Below are 23,198 nucleotides of genomic sequence, written 5' to 3' on the forward strand. Positions count from 1 at the left end.
TTGTCTAGTTAGACATCTTTCTCTCCCACGGAGTTTTCTTCGATGCGTTTGCTCTTGTCGACGGCGAATGCTGCGCACAAGAGGACACGATGACGGTTGCAGGTCTGAGATGTACACTCGAACGGCTATGATCGCAGGTAGTGAGAGATCTGAGAGAGCCAGAGAGAAATCGAGCGGACTGGATGAAGGGAAATATGATGAGTGCTTGAAATTTCCGCATAGGAGATCTCATAAATCACTTAACAGAGCGCACAGGCAGCAACAAAGTTTGCCTGAAGTGTGCTGTATAGTAGAAGCGAATTGAGAAATGATAGGCACACAAGTAATGTAAAATAACCGAAGAGCTAAAATGAAAAGCGGCAAAAACTAGAAAGTTAAATAACACTGACGCTAGCTCTTCTACTTTGCCAGTTGCACGAGCGTTTCACGTAGTTCGCCTTGCGGTACGAGGTGTGCAAGCTGGTTCGAGGCTCCCGCGAAAAGAGGCACCTATTTCTAACTTACCATTGGCTCTCCTCCTCCCCTTCTCCTTTTCTTTCCCGTCGTGTTCGTCACTCATCGTGGTGCCTGCGCCAGTCGCGAGCACGAACAAAAGGCACCATCTCTTCTCGCGAGCCTCGACCTAACACACTGAGAGAGAGTGCACGAAATTTCCTGTATATATTCGCATAGCTGCAGGTGGGCCCCGCAACCGAGACACTCCAAACGCTTCGCAACCGCCCACCGCTCGCAGGCAAGCATGGAGCCGACAACGGGAGCAGGATTGATCCGCGTCCTTCTCGCACTGTCCTGCGCTACGCTAGCCTTGGCCGGCGGCTACTTTCCAAGCAAGAAGGGCCGGTAGGTAGACGAACACCATTTTGGCTGAGTGGGATGCACATGTTCGAGTCGATCAGGTGGCTTTAGCGTTCCCGTAGCAGTGTGCAACACGTGTTAGGTCTACCGTTCGTATACAGTTCGTGCTTTGTGTGATCCGTTCGGTTTCCTCGTGTTGGCAGCTGAGCGGCGCACAGATTAATGTTTTGCACGTAATAGGCCTTCAGCATGTTTCCAAGACGGCACATGGTTCGCACAAACCGCGCCTACTTCAAGTTTATCCTATATTGAAGAAAGTAGCGCCTCGAAGCATTGCACCTTAACTCCAATTTGAATGTACCGTGGCCGTGTTCGCATTTTGTTATCTTGAGAATTGGTTCATACATTCATGGACAAAAGCAAGGAATATTTTGCAATACTCAACAGGAAACACGGCTTAGAACGTGGAAACGTAGCATAAAGCTTTGAATGCGATAGACATCAGAGAAAAATGACGCTAAACGTTCACGGAAAATGACGAAAACGCTGAAAATAGGTTTGGTTGAATGTCCCATATTAAAACTCATAATATGTACTGTTGTAGCAACATCTGAGGAGGCTGTAGGGACTTTTAGGTAATTTCAGTTTGGGGTAAATTTTATAAAGTGTGGTGACCATAAGTGGCTGGTTTCCCGCATACACGTAGCTAAAGTTTAATGTTGAAATAGCACAAATAAGAAAATAAGAATGCCGGAGTCTCCAGAATTCTAGATTTTCTTCAATGCGCCTGGCCTTTTCAGGTCGCAAAAGGCCTGCGGGTGTCAACGGGACATAGTGTTCTTGGCAGGAAAACAGTGAACGGAGATTGATAAAGAAAAGAAATCCAGGCACGATTATTATATTTTGGTGTCAAGCCAAACCCCAAAGAATGCCAATTTTTTATGCTATAGGGTTTGAGTCCTATACTACTACGAAAATAGACAAAATAGCTCATAGCGATTAGTACAGCAACAAAACTACGCTTTCGTAGCGAGGCGCCGCTTTGCACCAAATTTGAAAAGTAAAATAAATTATCAGGATTTACATGCCAAATGCACCTTTTGAATATGAGGCACGCTTTAGTGGAAGACTGCGGATCAGTTTTGACCATCAGAGTTCCCCCTTTAATGCGCACATAAATGTTATTGCAGGAGCAATTTTGCATTTCTTCCCCATCGAAATGAGGCCGCCGTGGTCGGGTTCGAACCCGCAACCTCGAGCACAGCAGAGCTACAGCAAAACCACTAAGCTATCGCGGCGAGTTTTTTAAAATCTTTCTCCATAGGAAGTGCGTTAGTGAACGACGTCAAGTGGCGAAGTCGTATATGAAGAAAAAACAAAATATTCAGGGAAACAGTTTTCTCTTCATTTACGAAATTCCCGGTGGCGTTAACGACAATTTTACAGAAGAATACTGCAATCACCAGCAGCCATGGGATGCTAAACATCGAATTATACAGGGCTGACATCTATTCCGTTGATGTGCATTAGACGTTTGCCTAATTGCAACTGACACCGAGAGGCAAGAAAAGGATCTATTGCTAGGCACTTGATTTTTGTCGTTAGTCAGAAATCACGCGCCTGAAATGCCTGGTTTAACATTAATTCATAATGTAATTGATGCACGCCATGCTGCTTGTGCGCTACAACCGCAGGAAGGTTTAGCCTGGTGTTCGAAGCCGGCAGCTGCTATACCTGGGGGTCTTTCGCAATGTCGCTGGGGTATGTCATCACACTCAAAGCAAATAGGTGTCGCTCAGGAATGCAACAGGAAGACGTCAAGCTTTTTTGCTTGCTATTCTTGCGACTTGGGGTTCGAAAACGTGGGATCCTCTATCCTTATGGAGGGCAAGTGAACGTGAGGCTGGGTCCAATATTCAGGATGTTGGACAAACACGTATATATTTACATAAGTGGAAAAAAAATGCAAGGAAATACGGAAAAGTTGATGAAGTTACAGTCGCCGATCGCACCCGTCGTCCATAGCTCCTCTTATGCCTTGCGTGATCATTGTTATAGTCACTTCCCCCAATCCCGTGCCAGGGGGCCGATGACATCAGGTCCCACCAATCCGGTGTCAGGAGGCCACTGACATCAGGTCTCACCAATCCGGTGTCAGGAGGCCGTTGACATCAGGTCCCACCAATCCGGAGGAAGGTTGCCCTTTCCGCCGACGCCGATCGTACTCTGACAGGTGGTGGCCGGATCATCGCACTGAGCGCGTCTCTGGCTTGGACATGCCAGTTTGGGCTGCTGACCGGCGACAGCCGTATCACTGCTAATTGCTGAAATCTCTCATGAACGAGGTAATCCCATGCTGGTCGTAATTCATCCGTGGCGAGAACCATTTTGACGAGGCCGTCGGCCCTTTCACCATAATCGTGTGAGCCGTGACCGAGGGGTGTCGTGGGGGTGAACGACCGATTACAACACTATGTAGACCCTTTTGGAAACGCAAGTGTTTCAGGCAGGCATGCGGCAGGCCCGTCTTCGTTAGGTATCGAGAAGAGCGTTGCTTTTATCAAGGTAGCTCGGCGCGACCTCAGATTGTGCTCGATGTTTGCTGTCCCGTTGCAAGAAAGAAAAAGGGTATGCCATGTTTTATAACTGTGCTGTTGTGCAGGGAGATTCTGTCATTATCCGATGTCGTAGTGAGGTCTCCTTTTGACAAAACCGTTTGGTTGCACAGGAGTCATGGGAGGAGCTGAAAGAGCTGAAAACGAGCACCCGTGTATACTTTTGTAACTTGGTTACTCCTTGGAAAGTTGGTCTCAGGTTTATGTCGGAGCTCCACGCATGCAAAAGCACAATAATCGTCATTTTCAGCGATACCAACGCACAGCTGGATGTTGTGCATGACGGTAGATTAACCACTTGCCGCTCGTCACCATCAAAGGACCTCGAACAGATTTGTAACTACGAAAATGTAGCTATGAGCACACGGAAGAACTACGTTAGGTGCCTGCTGTTGCGAAAATGTATGTGAAAATGAAATAGAAAACATAGTTGTCATCACTGTTCCTACTTCCACCCAGTCCAAGTGACAGCATTGAATGCGACGATGACGAAGTTTTTATGAGGCACTGAGCGTATTCTCTAAACATTGTCGAATTGTTTTCTTTGATTCTGCCGGCAATTTCGAGGCTTTTTGTGAAATTTGCACCTTTCACGATCTTCGATGCAATGTTTGGCGTTGCAGCTGAAATTCTATTGGACCGATCCTATTCGTAATCAGGTGAATGTAATGGGTTGCCTAGACACCACAAACAAAGATATACGTGCTTTCATGGGTATGATTATAAAAATTGCTTTCCATATTTCACCAGATGTACATCTCTGCTTAATGTTCATGAGGAAGCGAGAGAGAGATAGGTGCAAGTGAGATAAAGGCAAGGAGGTTAATCAGAGTTAAAGCCTCCGGTTTGCTACCCTGCACTAGGGGAATGGAAAGGGGAAGTAAAGACGGAAAGAAAAGCGGGGCAGAAAGAAAGGCGTAAAAAAGACAGGATCATTATAGTATTTTTAATAGGCCACTGCCACGTAAAAAAAGTGAACAAATTCATAAGTAAGAATGTTCCGATAACTGTATTTAGGACAACATTTTGTGCAGTGAAAAATGTGCACTGACAAATGGCTTACCAATTCCCGCTGCACATAAGTTTAAAGAGTTATTTTTCAAAAATGTGTTTATAGGCTCATGGAGCGCCCTTCTACGCCTCACGCCACTCACCCCTGAAGAAGTAGCCGCTAGGGCTCTGGTATGTCGGGCTGTTAAAAGTAACATAAATTTTCGTTCCAGTTTCTTTGTTCTTCATTCAATTTGTTCCTAACCAGGCAGATATCTGCCGAAGCTTACCTTTGAAGCACATTTGCAGCTTTATGGGCTTTTGAGGTCTACACGTCAACACGTTGGTTACACGGCAACACATACTACTACGCACATAAATCATCAAACACCTTACTGTACGGCAACCGTTCCCCCCCCCCCCCCCCAAAAAAAAAAGAGTTATTTTAATTTTGTTTGTAGTTTGCAGTTATCTCAACAATGGCTCAAATACGATTAAGACGAGAGAAAGCAAAATTATAACGCCTTCTTCATCTTGGTCACTGAGAGGTATCGGTATTTTTCTTTACATGCACTGCAGCGGAGGTGGCCAACACCAGCAACAACAACAAGTCAAAATGCCCCCAATAACAAGAACATGGCACATGACGTCTGTGTCCGGTAAGCAAAGATTTATCATATGCCCAGCGTATTTTGATTGTCGTGTAAGCATAACATTTCAGGAATATAATTATTTCGTAAGATACAGGAAAGGGCTAGCTGTATTGAATTCAATATATATGAAATTCATCGCGAAGCCAAATTTTCTTATTGTCATGACAAATATGTTTGTCCTCAACACCAGTTGCTATGCTCATTTCCCAGTATTCGGAACAAACGAGCAATTCACTAGTGGCACAAGCGAAAAATAATTTGTACGTAGCTGCACGAGACTTTTCTATGAGCTCTGAGCAGCTTGAGTTTTTTGTTCCACGAAGCTTCACCAAAATCCCCATCGGTTTAGGTGCTGAAACGCGCAAATATTTTTAAGCTTATCTCACACCGACTCTCATGAGAGAGCAAATGGGTTGCGTAGAGTCCCTGGGTAGGTGACAAAGGTAAGGCAAGCTGCAGAAAAATCAGAAATGAAATTGCGGTTGAGGGGGGGGGGGAGGTCAACGGAGGGAATAGGGAAGACATAGCATTACGCTGTTCTTGCTACACTACACTCGTAGGCGGTGCTTTGGGAAACTAAGGGAAAAGAAAAGTTAGGTAATAAAATTACAGAGAGGGAATACGCGAGGGGTGCACACGCAAGGATGCGTTCACTAGGCGTTAAATGATGGGACTATGGACCGGAACACCGCAGCGCAATAGTAGTCTTCTTGTTAAACGTCGCTAGAGACTAGGGTCCCAAGGTTGTCCTATGCAAAGAGTCATGTATGCATAAAGAAGGGTCATTGGCCTACAGGGAAAGCATTTCATGTCCTCGGATGAGGACCGGTAACAAAGGAGCTTTGCTTAGCACGAGTTGGTGGTCTGGCTGGTTGAAAATTCTTTGGGCTCTCACGCAAGATAGACAGAAACACGCACAACTTAAAAACACACACTATACCGGCGTTATGTTACTGTCTGCCTTGCGCTTCTGCCGAAAAAAAAAAGGCTGTCTGATATAGACACGCGTGGCCCAGACAGTTGTATGCGGAGCCGGAAGGCATTCTTATCAGAAGTAAACGTGCATTTATGGGCACGATGCTTAGCGGCAGGTGTAAAAAAGCTCACCACTACAGTACAAGCCCTGCTGTCATGGTATCCAGCCTGAACAATGATCTATTGCACACTGTGCCCATGACACATAGCTTTAAAAGAAGTAGAACGCAATCTTCTTATGGTAGTTTCTGTTTGTCGCACACAACGCACAGCTTTCGATCTCGTCATGTGCGTATGCAGACTGCAGCCTGGAGCGATGCCAGCAGATCTGCGAGGAGCACTACGGCGCCACAAAGCTCGACGTGACCGGGCGTTGCGACGGTGACGGCTGCAACTGCGAGTACCGAGAACGTAAGAAAAAGTACCCATGCCTCATGGCAAAGTCACCGGCTTTCCTCTTTCTGACGTGGCTTGCTTACTATTAGTGAGCACGCTGGAGAGGGTAGATTTCTGAGACTCACTGCGCCTGTTAAGCAACTAATCGCAATTTGTATACGCCACAATGCTACGGAACATAAAACGCTTCAGGGATACGACCGACCTTGGATGACAGTGACTTGCACAATGAACGCGTCCCTTGTCAAATGCCGCAGAATTTTAGCTGCGACAAAAAAAAAAAACGTTCTATTTCAAGCGCATAATACTGTATAAGGTTCACGGCATTAGCGTCAGCTATGTTATTGTGGTGGCTACTTGTGGCATTCCGAATCACGCATGAGGCGATCCATTCAAATACTGGCTTCATTCACATTTATAATTATGTTACAAGCTACAAATACAAGCTGTTACGCGGCCGAAAGTACGAAAAGTGAGATGACGGCAAAGGGCTGGTACACCCACAGCGGGGACGTAGTGACTTTGCCGTCCTGCTGCTGAGCACAAGGTCGTACCCGTGCTTCGAGTACACGTTAAACTACGACAACCATGGATGATCAAAATTAATCCGTCGCCTTCCTTTACGGCATCTCTCTTTTAGCCCCAGTGTTGCTTCGGGGCGTTAAACCCCATTAAACAATCAGCATTTAGCTTTTGCTCGCGCGATTGGGCGAATTCCCTCGCCCTCATTTTAATGATCTCACCAAGCCGTCCGCTCCCCGCGCGAGGTTTTATAGGCCTAGTTTTTTTTTATTACGGCGTGGCACGAGCACCTTCGGCGTTCGCCTCCATTCGTGTAGTGCGCCGGCTTGCTAGGTGACTGCCAGCTTGCTCAGTTGAGTTGCCAGTAAAGTAAGGAAGAAACCAGACGCCACTTGAATGTCTTTGTCGCGTCCGGTGCTTGCCAAAAGTGGTGCGCTGATCATTGAGGAGATACGACATGTAGGGTGCAGTAACGAGGCGTGTGACCAACGTCCTTTTTTTTTTAAGAAAGCAAGGTAAGATGGACGTAAATCTTTCGCGCAACCCGGCTGACGAGTTTTGTAGAAACGACTGTCGCGTTGCCGTCACGGTACACCACCGTCGTTTCCATAGTTTACGTGCGATCCGCAAGAAAAGATGAAAATACGGTGCAGAATTACCTAACAGTGGACAAAAACAGGGGAGCCTCAATCTCGGAGCTAACGTGTAGAAGCTAACTTTTTTGCCCATTGTTAGCCATTCAAGCATCTGTCTTCCTATGACCTTTTTTGCCATGATAAGAACACGCATGAAGCGTACTTAGTCGAGCGTGCTGGTCCTTAAGCATTATTCCACAAGTGATGTTTCTCATGGAACTAAATAATTCACCATGATGACCCATATTGGACTCGAAACAATGTCAATTTTCAAGGTGGCATTTCAGAAGCTAGTCTTGCAGGGTAGCGGACAATAATTTTTGAACTACCTTGACAATCACTGAAGATCTAGTAAATGCACCGCACTGACGCACTTGCACTGGGTGGAGGGTCGCTTCACTAACATCCGATGGTAGTGCAGGTTGATCTCGATGGTAGTGCAGTCTAACCAACAAACCACATGGTAGACTAGGGCGTCCAAGAAAACATTTTCTTTCTTCGTTGTCGGCCACTGTTAACTAGACCTTTTTTTCTCTACGGGAGCTGCGAGAATTTAGATAAACCACTAAGTACCTGCAAGCTACAGGTTGCACAAAATTTATTAAGCGCGTCTGAATCTGATATTTAGTTATCAGCAGAGGCCCGTATAACAATGAAGAAACGAGAGCAAAAAAAAATTGCAGTAAAGAAAAGAGATCGCCTAACACTGGTGAGTCATTTTCACTTGGCATGCAGGAAAAGAAGGATGATATAAAAATAAACATCACATACACAGTAAACCAAGTATGAAGAGAGGTAGCTATATTGAAAGAGGTATACATAGGGATAAAATAGATATGTGGTTGCATGAGATGAGAGTAATCGTCGTTGAGACAGTTTAAAAGGCACCAGAGCTCCCGATTAGGTCCGAGATGCTGCTATTCACAGACCCTAATGATAATTCATGCACACAAGCACAAAAGTTAAAAAACAGGCTGCGCTAATGGCAACATTACCGAGTCCTGCGAGTTTATCACAGTAGACTTTCATGAACTATAGAAATAAAATGTTTCACACACTTCGCTACGGCATCTAATACATAAAGTATGCCGGTCTCCTGGAAGAAATGTTACAAGATGGTGTACCTTCTCCGTTGTGTTCTCTTCGATGGTCGCGGGCCGGGCAGCTAGGCTAGCGATAAAATAGCAGCCTAAACAATGGCGCTATTATTCTGGCTCTAGACGCACGTGTGTTGAATATTCAGGGCTCTTCAAGACAGATGCTGGATGTCATCATCGTCGTAATCAAAAGAGCAAGCTGAGGATGATGGAGGTATGGTGCGGCTCGTCAAATTTATGTAGGCCTAAATGTGTCGGTGCTACGTGCAAGCAGGTTATGCAAGAGGTACTTACGATGAGAATCCATTCCGTGAAAGAAACGTTGCCTGTCACTTTCCCTGAAGTAATGGGCCGCACGAAATTGCTGTTTCAGCATCCATTAGTAACAATAAACTTATTCGAGCTTTCGCATCAAGATGCTGCGCTCTTGCCACTGAGTGCTCTGTCTCCTTCGTTGCCCGTAATACCGAGAGGCCCAGAGACCAGTTGGAATGCCCCTTTTTTGTTTTTCATCAGCATCTTGAGTTCAACGTGACATAGGGCACTTCAAACAAAAGCTTGACCACTTAAGAAGTTTCATGCTCTGTATGTGGGAAAATTGGTCGCATATGAAGGGCCTTTATTTACTGCATTCTTGCACATTCCCAGCGTGCAGACAGATGCCATGCTACCAAAGCTGTCTGAGGACCAAGCGTGGAAAGCTGAACCTGAAGGCGAACTGCATCAGACACGAGTGCTTCTGCAAGTGGGACAACCGTAAGTGCTGGACCATGTCGCGTTCTGCACAGAAAGATTCAAGTCGGGTTTTAGTGTCACCTAAGAGAAGTATGAGTAGGTTATGTGTTCGTGAAATTGATACTATATATTTAGGCGCATCTCTTTGATATAATTTATTATGGAAGTGTTTCAAACAGAAGATTGACTTACTCGTCGTCTGAAGTATAGAATGAATCAGTGTATGGCGAGGCTTAGTATCTCTTTGCGTTTAGGCAACCAGTGAGTGCAGCTGAGGCCGCTGCGACAGCTGACATAATGTTTTCTTTTTAAACCCTATTGCTTTGATGCTGTAGTGTGCCACGTGCTCCGGAAAGCTCTACATATACACTGCTCGCGTGCGTACTTTCCAAGCCAGTCATACATAGCAAAATTTGCTATGTATATTTGCTCTATATTTTAATCTTCGTCAGCTTCTTTTTTTTTTGTTGGATCATAAACGTTCTAACTGCGCGCATTCACTTACCTAATTGGTAACGCAAATAAAGCGTTAGTAGTACTGTTGAAATATTAATTTCACATTTAACGCCGTCGTCACTCGTCGTGTTGAACAAAAATAAATGTACTAAACATAAATGATGAAGTTAGGTTATAGTTGCCTCCAAGACTAACAAAGTTTTCCGTCTGATTCGTTAAACATGAGTTCACTTTACTCATAGTAAAAACATACGAACGAGCGGTCGCTGGATATAGTAGACATAGGCCACCAGAGTGAAGGCGCTTCGTTCTTCTTTCCTTCTGCTAGGCGACCTTTTCCGGTGCGCTACGAACCAACGTGCAAATATGCATTCCGCGTGACTGCCGCAAAGGTGCCTAGCTTATGACATCAAGATGTCGTATTGGAGCATCAGTCGCAGACTTCAGGTTTAGTAATGCGTGAAATGCAGCAGATTTCTTCGGTTTGACTTCTCTTCCCACAGGCCTTCTCCTACTCACAAGATCTATGCTCACATCGAGCGTTATCGTCCAAGGATGTATCGTCTACCTTAGACAACGCATATGATTTAGCGTGACCAGCAGGATAGATGCATCAACTTGTAAAACTTTAGTCAACACAACTGTGCCTTCAGTTCCTGTGCGCCATCCTTTGCTATTGCGATTCCATACTGAAGGCTTGCCGTCAACAGCCTCAACATCGGCCATAACGTTAAGGAGCTCGTGTCGCAGAAAATCAGGCATCTGGCGTCAAACCTCGAATCGGCAACCAGTTTCGAACTACACATACCCAGGCCCATTGTGCCCAGGCCGTTCATATGACGCAAGAAATTCAATGAAGCAATTGAATTTCTCAAGCTAAAATACGTGGAAAAATCATGAACTACGACACACACACTGCATACAGACATGATAGCTCTCAGACTGTGATTTTAATATACGAGAAAACATAATTCTGTTATGCGAAAAGTCAAACAAAGCATTTTTCCAGTGTTTCACAAAGGACAGACCGGAGACGGCGTCCGCCATTTGCATACGCCGGCGCGTAAATATCCGAGGTTTACGGAGCAGGGCGGCCGCTTCCTTGAAAGACTTCCAGATGGCGCTCGCCTCCGCCGCATTGCGTCTACAGCTTTTGAGAGAGATTTACCTAAAATACCGTTTCCGTTGGATTGGAAGAGATGAGGAGCGAGGAGAAAGTAGTTGATATCAACAAGGGACTGAGGCCGGGGTGCCCTTTATTCCCACTGCTGTTTATGATGTACATGATGTGAAAGATTGATAACACAGAACTCAGTTTGAAGGAAAAAGTTAAAGAAAACTTGTATTCTGGTTATGCAGTACAGTTGAACAAAGGAAAACATCGCAGCGTAGGGCGCAACGTCCGCTCTCTTTGGTCTCTAAAAAAGCGTCTCTTCTCTCTCACACACACGCACACACACGCTCACACGGTCCGTGCCCTTTCGTCGTCGAAGCTCCAGCCCACCTCCAAAATCTAAACACAACAGGAGCGACGCCCTGCTCTTCGTCAATCTCCGAGGGCAAAGGTTGCTTCCATCGAGGTGGTGCCGAGGTGGTGCCGTCTCCACTCTCCATCCGGCCAGACGATGGGTCCATTTCGCTTTCTCTAGGAGAGGCATCTGGAGTGCGGATGTGCGGTTCAAACCAGCACAAGATTACAAAACAGAACGCATGGTGAGGATGGAGAGGGCGCTAGAAGGAAGCAATGTCGGGTTTAATCTCTCATACAAACAGCCGGGTACAGTAGTAGAGCAGCAGCTTCCTGGTTTATTTTATGAGGACGACATTGTGTTGATAGCTAACAAGCAAAGGGATTCGCAACGTCTGGCTAATATCTTTGGAGAGCAAGGCGAGAATTTAGGTTTGAAATTTGGTGTGAGAAAATAAGGTATTATGGTATTCAATGAAAACAGTGAACAGACAGTGGAAATACAGGGCCATGAAATACCTCGGGTAAGAGAATATAAATACCTTGGTATATGGATAAACGAAGGCAATGATTATATAGAAACAGAGGATAAAACAATAACAGTAAAGGGGAAGAGAGTTGCAGCCACAATGAAGCACAGAGCGCTATAGGGATACAATAGGTACGAGGTGCTCCGAGGTATGTGGAAAGGTGTAATGGTTCCAGGGCTTACTTTTGGAAATGCGGTTGTTTGCTTGAAATCAAGGGTACAAGCAGGACTCTATGAAAACCAAAGGTCAGTGGGACACCTCGCACTGGGCGCTCGCGAAAAGACTCCAAATGAAGCTGTGCAGGATGATATGGGCTGGGCTACTTTGGAAGTGAGAGAAGATCGCAGTAATATTGATTATGAAGAATGACTGAGGAATATGGAAGAAAGTAAATGGGCTGGGAGAATGCTGATATATCTGTACAGGAAAAGCATTCATTCACAGTGGAGAAAAAGAACTAGGAAGCTTACCAGCAAGTATGCGGCCCGTAGGGTGAGCAATACAACAACAAAGAAAGTCAAGCGGAAAGTCAGAGAGGCTGAAATACTCTCATGAGTGGCGGCAATGGAAAAGAAACCTGCCATGAGTAACTACTTAAGAGGAAAAAACGAAATCAGGAAAGAAACAATTTAAGATTACTCAAAGGGAAGCTCATTACTTTTCGAAGCGAGGTCAGGATATCTTAGAACACGCACCTATAAAGCGAAATATAAGAAGGCGGAAGAAGCATGTGCTTGCTGCGGTAAAGCTAGGGAAACTATGGAGCATGTTTTATTAGAATAAGAAGACATCTGCCCAACGGTCGATTTAGGCACCACTGGCCTCCTTGAAGGCCTTGGGTTCAGCGAAAGCAGGGGTAAAGTAAACATGTCCGCAATAGAGATTAGTAAGAGGAGATTGGAGGACTGGTGGAAGTAGGGAAACGACAAAAAACGGAGACGCACAAAAGAAAGTTCACAATAGGGGGTCAGGAAATTTGGTTGTGGGAGTTCACCATGTTTTTTTTTCTTTTTCTTTTCTTTTTAACCTAGGGAGGACATTGGGCAGTATAACATCAAGAGCTTGGTGGTGCAACGCACCACCCCTTTCCAAAAGGGATGCTCATAACATCCATCCATCCATCCATCCATCCATCCATCCATCCATCCATCCATCCATCCATCCATCCATCCATCCATCCATCCATCCATCCATCCATCCATCCATCCATCCATCCATCCATCCATCCATCCATCCATCCACCCATCCATCCACCCACCCATCCATCCATCCATCCATCCATCCATCCATCCATCCATCCATCCATCCATCCATCCATCCATCCATCCATCCATCCATCCATCCATCCATCCATCCATCCATCGCGGCCCCTTCACGAAGCCGCGCTTCGACCAGGAAGCCCGCCTTCGTGCATAGCGTTCGCCTTGAGCGTTTCCCTGAAACATTACGGTTACATACGCTCCAGTAGCCGCCAAACGTGAGAAGCTGTCCCGGATCTTTGATAGCTATCGCGTTCCACTCTTAAAGGTGAAGCTTAAGTGTCCTCGGAATTTTTTTCTGCATAAAGCGCCATAATTATTTATTGTAACCAGTTTACCTTAAGCTGGCGGAAGTAGAGAAAAAGCAATAACGCGTGACCAACGTAAGTGAAGAAAAAGACGGGAAATCGCTTATGTTCAATAATTAACGCCAAGGTTTTGGACGGGTGTGATCAGGTGGATGTTAGGTGTCTTCACGAGGAAACGTTCTTAAGGAGAAGTTTATAGGATTAGCTTCTTTGGTTTTGCACATGAGGTTCCTGTGAAAATGGCGATGGTTTATGTGCCCCTGTCACGAAGCGAATGAACTTCGGCGAAGATATTATGGCATGATTGGGAAATTCGGCCATTTTCCGAAGTAATCACGTGCAGCCGCCGGCTAAAAACAGAACAAAACCGAACAACAAGACGCTCTGCTTGGTGGACAAAAAGAGCCGTGCGGAATTTTGTACGTAACAGCGTTATGGATCTGCAACTAAGTACAACTTTCGGGTGCACATCAACAGGCTCTTGGCGCCACAGTCAACGACACCTTTACATTTCCTGTATTTCCTTTTACTTTTCCTTCCACCTTTTTTTCCACACAAGGCTTCAGCGGCTGACTAAAATGCGGTTCTACAGGACGATCTTTACTTTTTTGTTCGGAATAAATCCTTCCGTTTTCTTTTCACGCAGGTTTGAGGTCTCAGTGGTTTATTCTGACCTGTTTTACCAATGAAACGATATATGCAGGCGAGCTATGAGATAGGGTGTGGAAAGCGTTCAGTTGTCATTTATGGCATCCTGCAATAACGTGTTAATTAATTTCGACAGCTGCATATGACAGTGCACGCGATAATAGGATTAGGGACAAGACATCTTTTTGGACTGGTGCACCGCGGTGCAAGGAGAAGCACGAATAGACAGACTGAAAAGGGGGAAAAGGTGGGGAGGTCAATCAGAATAAAAATATGGTTCGTTACCCCATACTAGAGGAAGGGTAGATAGAAAGACAAGGAGGAAACAGAGAGAGAGAGGTACCGCGCATACATACATGCACAGCCGCCGACGTAAATTAACATCAAAACTAAAGCCGGCACCCCACGGCGCATCGGTCTATTTGGTGACATTCAATAACGAACACGTAAGAAGCGAAGCAGACCACAGAGAAGGCAGACATTATTCTTTGTGGTGCCTCTTCTGCGCCCAACATGTTTCAAACTAAATCCGTTTGTAATGAGCTGTCGCCAATAAGAAGTGTAACATTAGATGTTCAGTTACTTTAGAATTAACAGAGCATCTAACAAATAGATGCTTCATTAACCTTCAAAATTTGTAGCGACGTATATCCTGAGAACCTGAACAAATCAAAGACAATATTATTACTTTACGTTGGGTCTTATTACCGATGGGTATGTGACAAAGTAAGGAAAAAAATATTTTGTTCAAACTGTGCAGTCAAATGTTTAATGCAGCATCAATCACCATGTTTAAGGAAAAAATAATTGAAATCTCACTTTTGTTTTGCTGCAAGAAATACTTTTCTTGCAATTAACATACAGAAGAGGGTGTACCATATGGGAGGCTGGCGTGTTAGGGCTAAATACTAAATTTTTCTGTCATTTCGCGGTTTCCAAACGCACTGCGTAGGTGTTTTTTTCTTTCCTGTAACAATATGACCTATATCTTACGTTATTTTTAAGCTTTTCGTAAGGTGATGGCAAAGACACGACAAACCACTTCTACGTGATTCCACACGCATCTGCCTTCATAACCGGAATGAAGATGTTACGTGATATCAATTCCAAGTGCCATATCTTTTTGAGGCGTTTCCCTACACAGAGACAAAATGAAGTCGCTAAAGTTCCGCCAAACCTTGCTTCAAGGAGACTAAAGTTTTCGCTAAAAGCGTAAGGTCAATTTTAAATCACGTGTCTTGAAACGTTACGACATAAGCTAAAGTGGCGTAAATCATCTGACGCAGTGTTTTACGTTTCTCTAATGTCCGTGCCGGTGAGGAATAGAAAGAGTAAAAGGATGAGACAAGTTGTAATTTTTCTTTTACCTTTAGATTGTGAGGCCACAAATCCAGGACAATTAAAAACAAAACAACGCGCGTAACCTCATTTTTTCAGGACGGCTATTAAGCCACTGGACTACATAATTTCTGCATTTTTTTGTAGTTTTCAGCGTTCGTGAAAGAACAAAATTCTTCGACAAACACTTGAACGTATGTTATTAGCATGGCGATGACAGTTGCGCATCGCTCATGTAGGTCGAAGACTGCGCTTCAGTCCCATGACCCAGCTGAGAGCTTCGCGCTGTATTGGTTCGTCCGAGCGCCTTGAGAAACAGAAGTGGTGTGTTTAGATTACAATGAAGGGGAGCAGCCGCTCCGATATGACACGCCTTTCTACAGTCGATTTGTCTCATTATGCACCTGCTGCGTTCTAAAAATGTTAGCTTTGGTAAATGACTTACTGCTGCGGTTGGCAACGTCCACCAATCGCCGGTACGTAGTAAATCTCCAGAACCTGCAGGGATAGAGCTTATTGAATTCGCTTCTCTTAAACATAAAAAAATAGCAATGAAAAAACTTGCACTGTGTGAGCACAATGTGGCGTTTGTTAGCAACACCGCGCTCCGTGAAGCACAATCACTATGGGAATTCGACTGACATGAAGGCAACTGTTTCTTCGTCATGGTCACAGCGTCCACGCACTGTACAAATATTTAGAGCCGCTTACTTGGAGTACTTAACAATGGAGTTTCAAAAACGTTCTAGAAAGCCATTTTCGAAGGAACTTACGTAACTTCGATGTCGCTAAAATTTTTTCGCCTATTGTTCTGTTATCATGGTGAAAAAATTTTACCGAGGATTTCGATACTCCCTAATGAAAAATTTGAGCAAAGCTCTTTACATGTTTTCATTTCGCGACAGATTGAGGCAAATAATTTCAGAGAGACCATGTAGAACAGTCGGCAATCACCGAAAACCTGATCTGCGGGTCAAGTGCGTCGGCTATTACACATGACTTGTCGAAGGTTCCTGTCTAATCGATGGTGTCCTCGACTTCCAGAAAGTACTACGCGATTCGTGTCACGCATACAATCAGACTACCAAACAATCGCAAACCATGACAACTGAAGCCAGCACGAACGAGAGCAAATCAAACAAACCAAACAAGCGCGAGTGAGAGCTGACACGAGCAGTCGATTTTGTGAAACTAGCGGTCCGGCTGGGACCAGATACGAGTACGCATCGAATGGTCGGGCGGGTCCACGTGAAACCAGTTCCACGCGCGTACGTCACTTACGGTGCCGCGGTGCCGCGGTGCCGTGACGGTGTCAGCTGTTCACGGCTCACGTTTTTTTGTTTCATCTGCCGCCCGGCGTTTGCTGAATCATTCTTCGCTGTTGTGCTCATTCGTTCGGTTACGCCGAGACCGACGCCGACACTCGCCGCAGGAACGGGCACCTAAGAGCTTCGCTCTAAAAGAGTCGTTCGTCACTACTAAGAAAAACTGTGTCGCTACACAGACAAGAAAGCCGCGCACTCAAGCGACAAAATTGTTAGAGTGTAAACAATAACTGAATGCAGATCTCTGTGGAAGTTATTCGAGTTTGAATAAATATTGCTGTACATTCATAATGCTCTCTCCTCGCAGACTGCATAGCTTCGACCTGTGAGGCCTTGTGCCTTAGGGACCACAAGGGAAAGGAAGGAGTGAGGGGACTTTGCGTCGGCGAGGACTGCAGCTGCAGGTGGAACTGAATATCAAGATAAAAAACGTAAGGTCGACGTGAAGCAATGACCACGACTATGCTAATATATTCATTCATACAAAATGAATCAGCGGTTCACGGTGCTTTTCGCCTTAAACTTCTTCGTGACTGAATGCAGATGTATTAGGAAGGACATGCCACGTAATATGCCACGATTACAGTCGCTTTCACAAAGAACGAACAGCCTGGTGTTGAAATTGCTCGAAAATAAATTACGCTTCCAACGCCCATCAGAGCTTAGAATTGATATCTAGATTTGGGATCCTATATTGCGAGGCTTCTGTCACCTGATTCTGTTTAGGTGAGCTCAGCGCTCGATCCCTGGTGTAGCTGATGAAATACTTTGGATAAGCCAATTATGAAGCGCAAACGAAATGAAAAGTGGAAACAGCCGTGCCGACGTATCGCCTCTGAGAGCATAGTTATTTATAAAAAATACGAATCAGAACTAGAATCGGTTTTATTGCGATGATTAGAAAGATTACAAGATGTTATTATACAGAAGGAGCTCCCGAAGTCAAAGACTGCAATGGGACCTCCTTTACAACGTAAGCGTAATAAAACAGAAATTACAGCAGTTTCAGTAAATCGTTAACAAGGAAGAAGTACTGCTTTTTGAATGAATAGCATAATTGAAGAATTAAATGTGCATAAATAGGTCATATAAAAATCACTCTAACATAATCTCGTTGACTACTAATAAATTAACAGCGTAAATGACATGGCGCACGCTGCATAATTAGCGAACTTGAATATATATGCATGACAAGGACATCAAACAGAAACCCTATGGTATGACAATGCTAATGAAATGAAGACACCCTGAAAGAATGGTTGTGAGTATGAACTAGCCATCAGTATTCGATAAAATGTATACTTTTAGTTTATTAGAGGTTAGATTGCGCAACATTTTGACGAGACACACAGAAGAGAAACACACACCACAGAGCGCTTTCTCTTCTGTGTGTCTTGTCAAAATGTTGCGCAATCCAACCTCTAATATGCTATACCAACACGCCCCGTCGTCAACCTTGGCAAGTTTCATACTTTTCGTTCTTTCTTGAAATCGGGAATTTTAAGTGTTTTTACATATAATGGTAATGTATTCCAGGATGCGATAGGTGAAAACTGGAGGCTCAACTTGCCATAATTAGTATGTATTTTGGGCTTGCCGAACGCGCCCTATTGGCACTTTCTTAACATAACTAACTAACTAACTAACTAACTAACTAACTAACTAACTAACTAACTAACTAACTAACTAACTAACTAACTAACTAACTAACTAACTAACTAACTAACTAACTAACTAACTAACTAACTAACTAACTAACTAACTAAACAAACAAATGAATAAATCGACTTGGCAAAGCAAGGCGCCACAATGGATAGGGTTCCGTTCCGTTTCTTGACTTCGTGCCATGCACTTAAATTCGGTACAAGAGCTTTTTCACACACTAACCATTGGGATAGACACCTCAAAGAAACTGGGTGTTGAAGGTACACTAGCTTGAAGCATTAGTTGACTCTGTTAGCTGAATGATTATTAATCACGCTGTACAGCGGTAACGTGACGAATTTACCCATCACCACTGCTTATACCCTGTTGCAGAGGCATTTAGGTAAGAATTAAAAGCACTCTTTAGCATGTCGTCTAAACCATTTATTTCTATACCCCAGGGTTTCATGCCGGTGCGTTTTTACAGCGAAGCTGTATACCTCTACCGTCCAAGGAAATTTTCGTGTCGTTGTAAGCAAAAAACTCCCCATACGTGGGCCGATCTCGAAGATAGTGCAACACCTGCCTGACCCGCGGCGGAGCTGAAGCAGGCGTTAAGCACTCACCATACGTGGCCGATCCCGAAGACAACGCAATGCCGGGCCAACCCGCGGCGCAGGTGAAACAGGCGTTAAGCAGTCCCTATACGTTGGCCGATTCCGAAGTTAGTGCAAGGCTGGGCCGATCCGTGGCGTAGGTGAAGCAGGCGTTAAGCACTCCCCATACGTTGGCCGATCCCGAAGATAGTGCAATGCCGGGCCGACCCGCGGCCTAGGTGCAGCAGGCGTTAAGCAGCTCCCATACGTTGGCCGATGCCGAAGAAGTGCAAGGCCGACCCGACCCGCGGCAGAGGTGAAGCAGGCGTTAAGCATTCATCATACGTTGGCCGTTCCCGACGGTAGTGCAATGCCGAACCGACCCGCGGCGTAGGTGAAGCAGGCGTTAAGCAGTCCCTATACGTCGGCCGATTCCGAAGATAGTGCAAGGCTGGGCCGACCCACGGCGGAGGCGAAGCAGGCGTTAAGCAGTCCCCATACGTGGCCGATCCCGAAGATAGTGCAAGGCCGGGCCAACCGGCGGCGGAGGTGAAGCAGGCGTTAAGCATTCATCATACGTGGGCCGTTCCCGACGGTAGTGCAATGCCGAACCGACCCGCGGCGGAGGTGAAGCAGGCGTTAAGCACTGGCCGATGCAGAAGATAGTGCAATACCGGGCCGACCCGCGACGGAGGTTAAGCAGGCGTTAAGCACTCCCCATACGTGGGTCGATCCCGAAGTTAGTGCAATGCCGGGCTGACCCGCGGTGGAGGCAAAGCAGGCGTTAAGCACTCCCCATACGTGGACCGATACCGAAGATAGGGCAATGCCGGCTTGACCCGCAGCGGAGGTGACGCAGGCGTTAAGCGCTCCCCATACGTGGGCCGATACCGAAGATAGTGCAACGCCGGGCCGACCCGCAGTGGAGGTACAGTTCCCTATTAAGGCACCCACATACATAGCTTCGCTGGTCATCCTTCTTCACAGAGTGGAAGGGCACTGAGATTTCTTTTGTACAGTGTGCTTGTCTAAATGTATCTCTCAAGATATGTGCAGAATTTAGTTGTATGCATATTCTATCGCATATAACAAATGTAGATGTACTCGCGTGTCGAATGTTCAAAGGAGCAACCTGATTTCTACATCGTCTTTCTGTGTAAGAAACAATAGAACCTGAAAGAAAGAAAGAAAGAAAGAATGAAAGAAATGAAGGAAGAAAGAAAGAAAGAAAGAAAGAAAGAAGGAAAGGAAAAACGGGATTTCAAAATGTGCTCATATTTGAACTCGTAAATAACTGAGTGCTACGTAAAAAACATGTGTTTTGTTCTTCCGCCCAGGTCGTCTCGCTTGCCTTCGTGCCATCTTCAAGAAAGAAGCAAGCGAAGAATTTCCGTTACAAGTCAAGTTTCTCTTACGCTCTGTATTATCTGTATGCTCAATAAAATTTATTTGCGATTCTTCCATCTCTCAACATCGCTGTAAGTTCTCGCAAACTCTCAAATTTCTGCTTGGCAGATAGTTGCTTTGTAGAAATAAAATTTAACCGCTTTATTTGTGCCGCTGGTGCTTCGTCAATCCTTGAAAACTGCCACGACGGATAAAATAAATGTGAATTTATTTTTACTTTTAATTTTATGCAGAAAGTCAAGAAATCAGTGGCGCCTCGAAGAGCACTTTTTTGCAGGCACATAAAACGGAAGAAAATATTGCTGCGAGGAGTATAAAGTCCGCCACAGCTCGTCGGCAGCGCTCGAGTGATCGCACATCACGAGGCATAGTCCGTAGTGATCGCAACCCACTTGATTTCCTTGGTTGGTGTCAGGAAGGAGAAGCAGCTGTTTCTGTGAAAAAAGAACGACGCTTCCACCACCGCCGCGGATGTTCGCGAAAGAACGCGAAGGGCCCTCCACAGCGCCAACCTTGTCCAGGTTGGCGCTGTGAATTATGAAACAGTAGTCCTCGTGTGAGAGCAGGCGCAACATTGTGAACGACAAAGAAGCTCAGAAAAGTGCAGTTGACATTGCCATGCCTACACTGACACTGCATGCCCACCTGCTGAGCTTGAGCGGTGTACTTCGCCATCGTCGAATGCACCTCCTGCTTCCTACAAGTTGCCTGAACAGGATGCACAGGTGGTTATACTGCCGTCGTGGCTAATGGCTGCGATTCGTACACTTTTTGGAAATGCACAATCTTCAACTCGTTGATGCGCTTTACAAGTGCTGGATGCTTGCAAGCTTTGAAAGCTTGCACTAGAAAGATGGCTCGCCCACTTCTGCAGAAGCGACCCTTTAAAGTCAAAAATGCGTCAGTTCTTCAGTGGAATGCGAGAGGCCTGAAATCACGTATTTCTGATTTTCATCAATTTTTACACGTAAATCGCTTTCCGGTGCTGGTCATCTGTGCACTACACTTGACAAACATCCTCAGACTATCAAGATACGAATCTTTTGTTTCCTCCACCTGTGATAAAAGCAGGAAGGTCCTTCCTGCTTTTACCTACGTAGCCTAGGCCATGCCTCCCCATGACAACAACCAGTAGGTGTGCCTTAGAATGAAGAAGAGGCTCTCCTTCACACTCATCGCAAGCTACATTTCCACACCAAGTCGTTTAGACTGCAAAAGGCTTGAAAATTTTTTGATGACGACCTCCATTCCTTGAATAATCACAGGAGATTGTTATGCTCACCACCAAACTTGGGGAAGTACAAGAACCAATTTATTAGGCAGGACTCTTCTATCTTTTGCTTCGGACCATGATTTCTGCCTTTTGAACGACAGCAGCCCAACTTTCTTGAAGGAGTCGTCGTGCAGCAGCTGCCTAGATCGTACTTTGGTGTCACAATGCCTTACTTCGAGCGTCTACTGGTTTACTGACTTGGAACCACGTGGAAGTGACCATATTTGTACTTACGTTGCCATCGAAGGTCTAAGCAGTATGGATTCCCCTATGGTCTCTCGAGCTATTGATTGGCCTGCACTTGAAAGCTTTGTGAACGCTGAATGCAAGAGCGGCCTTGCATGTAGCATAGAGCTTGTGGTTGCGGACATGGGGAATGCTGCAACGCGCAGCTTCTTATCGTCAGCTACTCGCACGGACATTTATATTGAATTCCAAAGTCTTTGATCAGTACGTCGGAGCGCTGAGACGAGATATAGACGCATAAAGTCGATTTTAGACCTTAGGGATGACGGGCGCACGCAGACGAAGATACATCATCGCATCAACAAATTAGAGAACCAACGATGGCAATCATTTTGAAACTAGTTAGACTCACGCAAAGCTCGCTCACGTATGGTGAACTCTCCAAGGCCTTCGGTCTTCTCCACCGCAATGCCACCTCTTTAAGACACTCGCTTTCCACCAAAGCTGTCGAGAAGTTTATGTTGGGGAAGAGTTTTTGGAGGAAATTGTAGGTGAGAGAGAGCTACTAAATGATTTTGAATTCTACCCAGTTCCCTTCGTGAAAGTTTCGGCAATGGACGAACTTTTCTCGTGGGAAGAACCACAGGCTGCTCTAGTCACTTGCAGGCGTTCCTCTTCGGCCGCACTCGACAATATCGCGCACGCTGCTATCCGCTACAATGAAGCACGAAAGATACTGCTGCGCCATCTCAACGTTTCCTGGAGTGATGGAGTTGTTCCTTCCGAGTGGAAGCATTGCCGTCTTGAGCCAATCTTAAAGCAAGGAAGGCCTCCCTTGAACTGGCATCATATCGACCTAATTGTTCTCGCCAGCTCTTTTGGCAAGTTGATCGAAAGGATGATACTCACGCACCTCCAGTGATGTCTTGAAAATTACCATGTTTAGCCAGACGCGATGACAGGTTTTAATGTAATTTGAGTTACTTACTTTTTAGGATACTTTTCAATACTCGCACCGCGCCTCGCCCTGTGACTCAGTTAGGGAAAACAGCTAAGTCGGGGTGAGAAATTAGGTTTGGCATGCACTAAATCTAGCTGGGACAGTTAAATAAGCATTCTCGGAGCCCCAACCTCATTGCAATTTCGTACTTACTTTTTCGGATACTTTTGAGTACGGTGACCGCGCCTGGCGCTATGACGCAGTTACCTGAAAACAGCCTGGTCGTGGTGGGAAAGTAAGCTTGTCGTGCGCTGAATCTTGCTGGGACTAGTTAGTGATGCATTCTCGGACCCTCAACATCATTGTAATTTTTACTTGCTTTTTATGATACTGTTGAGCTACGCTTA

At 45.4% G+C, this 23,198-nt stretch overlaps 1 protein-coding gene across 1 annotated transcript; it reads left to right on the plus strand.

Annotated features, from left to right (window-relative positions):
• The first annotated feature begins 426 nt into the window (after positions 1 to 426).
• Positions 427 to 20,446, plus strand: LOC135917564 (uncharacterized). The gene is made up of 6 exons (XM_065451122.2): positions 427 to 840; positions 4,980 to 5,059; positions 6,329 to 6,439; positions 9,327 to 9,434; positions 17,053 to 17,176; positions 20,323 to 20,446. The coding sequence occupies exons 1-5, from the start codon at positions 740 to 742 to the stop codon at positions 17,157 to 17,159; spliced, it is 507 nt and encodes a 168-aa protein (XP_065307194.1). The 5' UTR covers positions 427 to 739; the 3' UTR covers positions 17,160 to 17,176; positions 20,323 to 20,446.
• The last annotated feature ends 2,752 nt before the right edge of the window (positions 20,447 to 23,198 follow it).

Source organism: Dermacentor albipictus, chromosome 5, assembly GCF_038994185.2.
Source record: "Dermacentor albipictus isolate Rhodes 1998 colony chromosome 5, USDA_Dalb.pri_finalv2, whole genome shotgun sequence".
NCBI lineage: Eukaryota > Metazoa > Arthropoda > Arachnida > Ixodida > Ixodidae > Dermacentor > Dermacentor albipictus.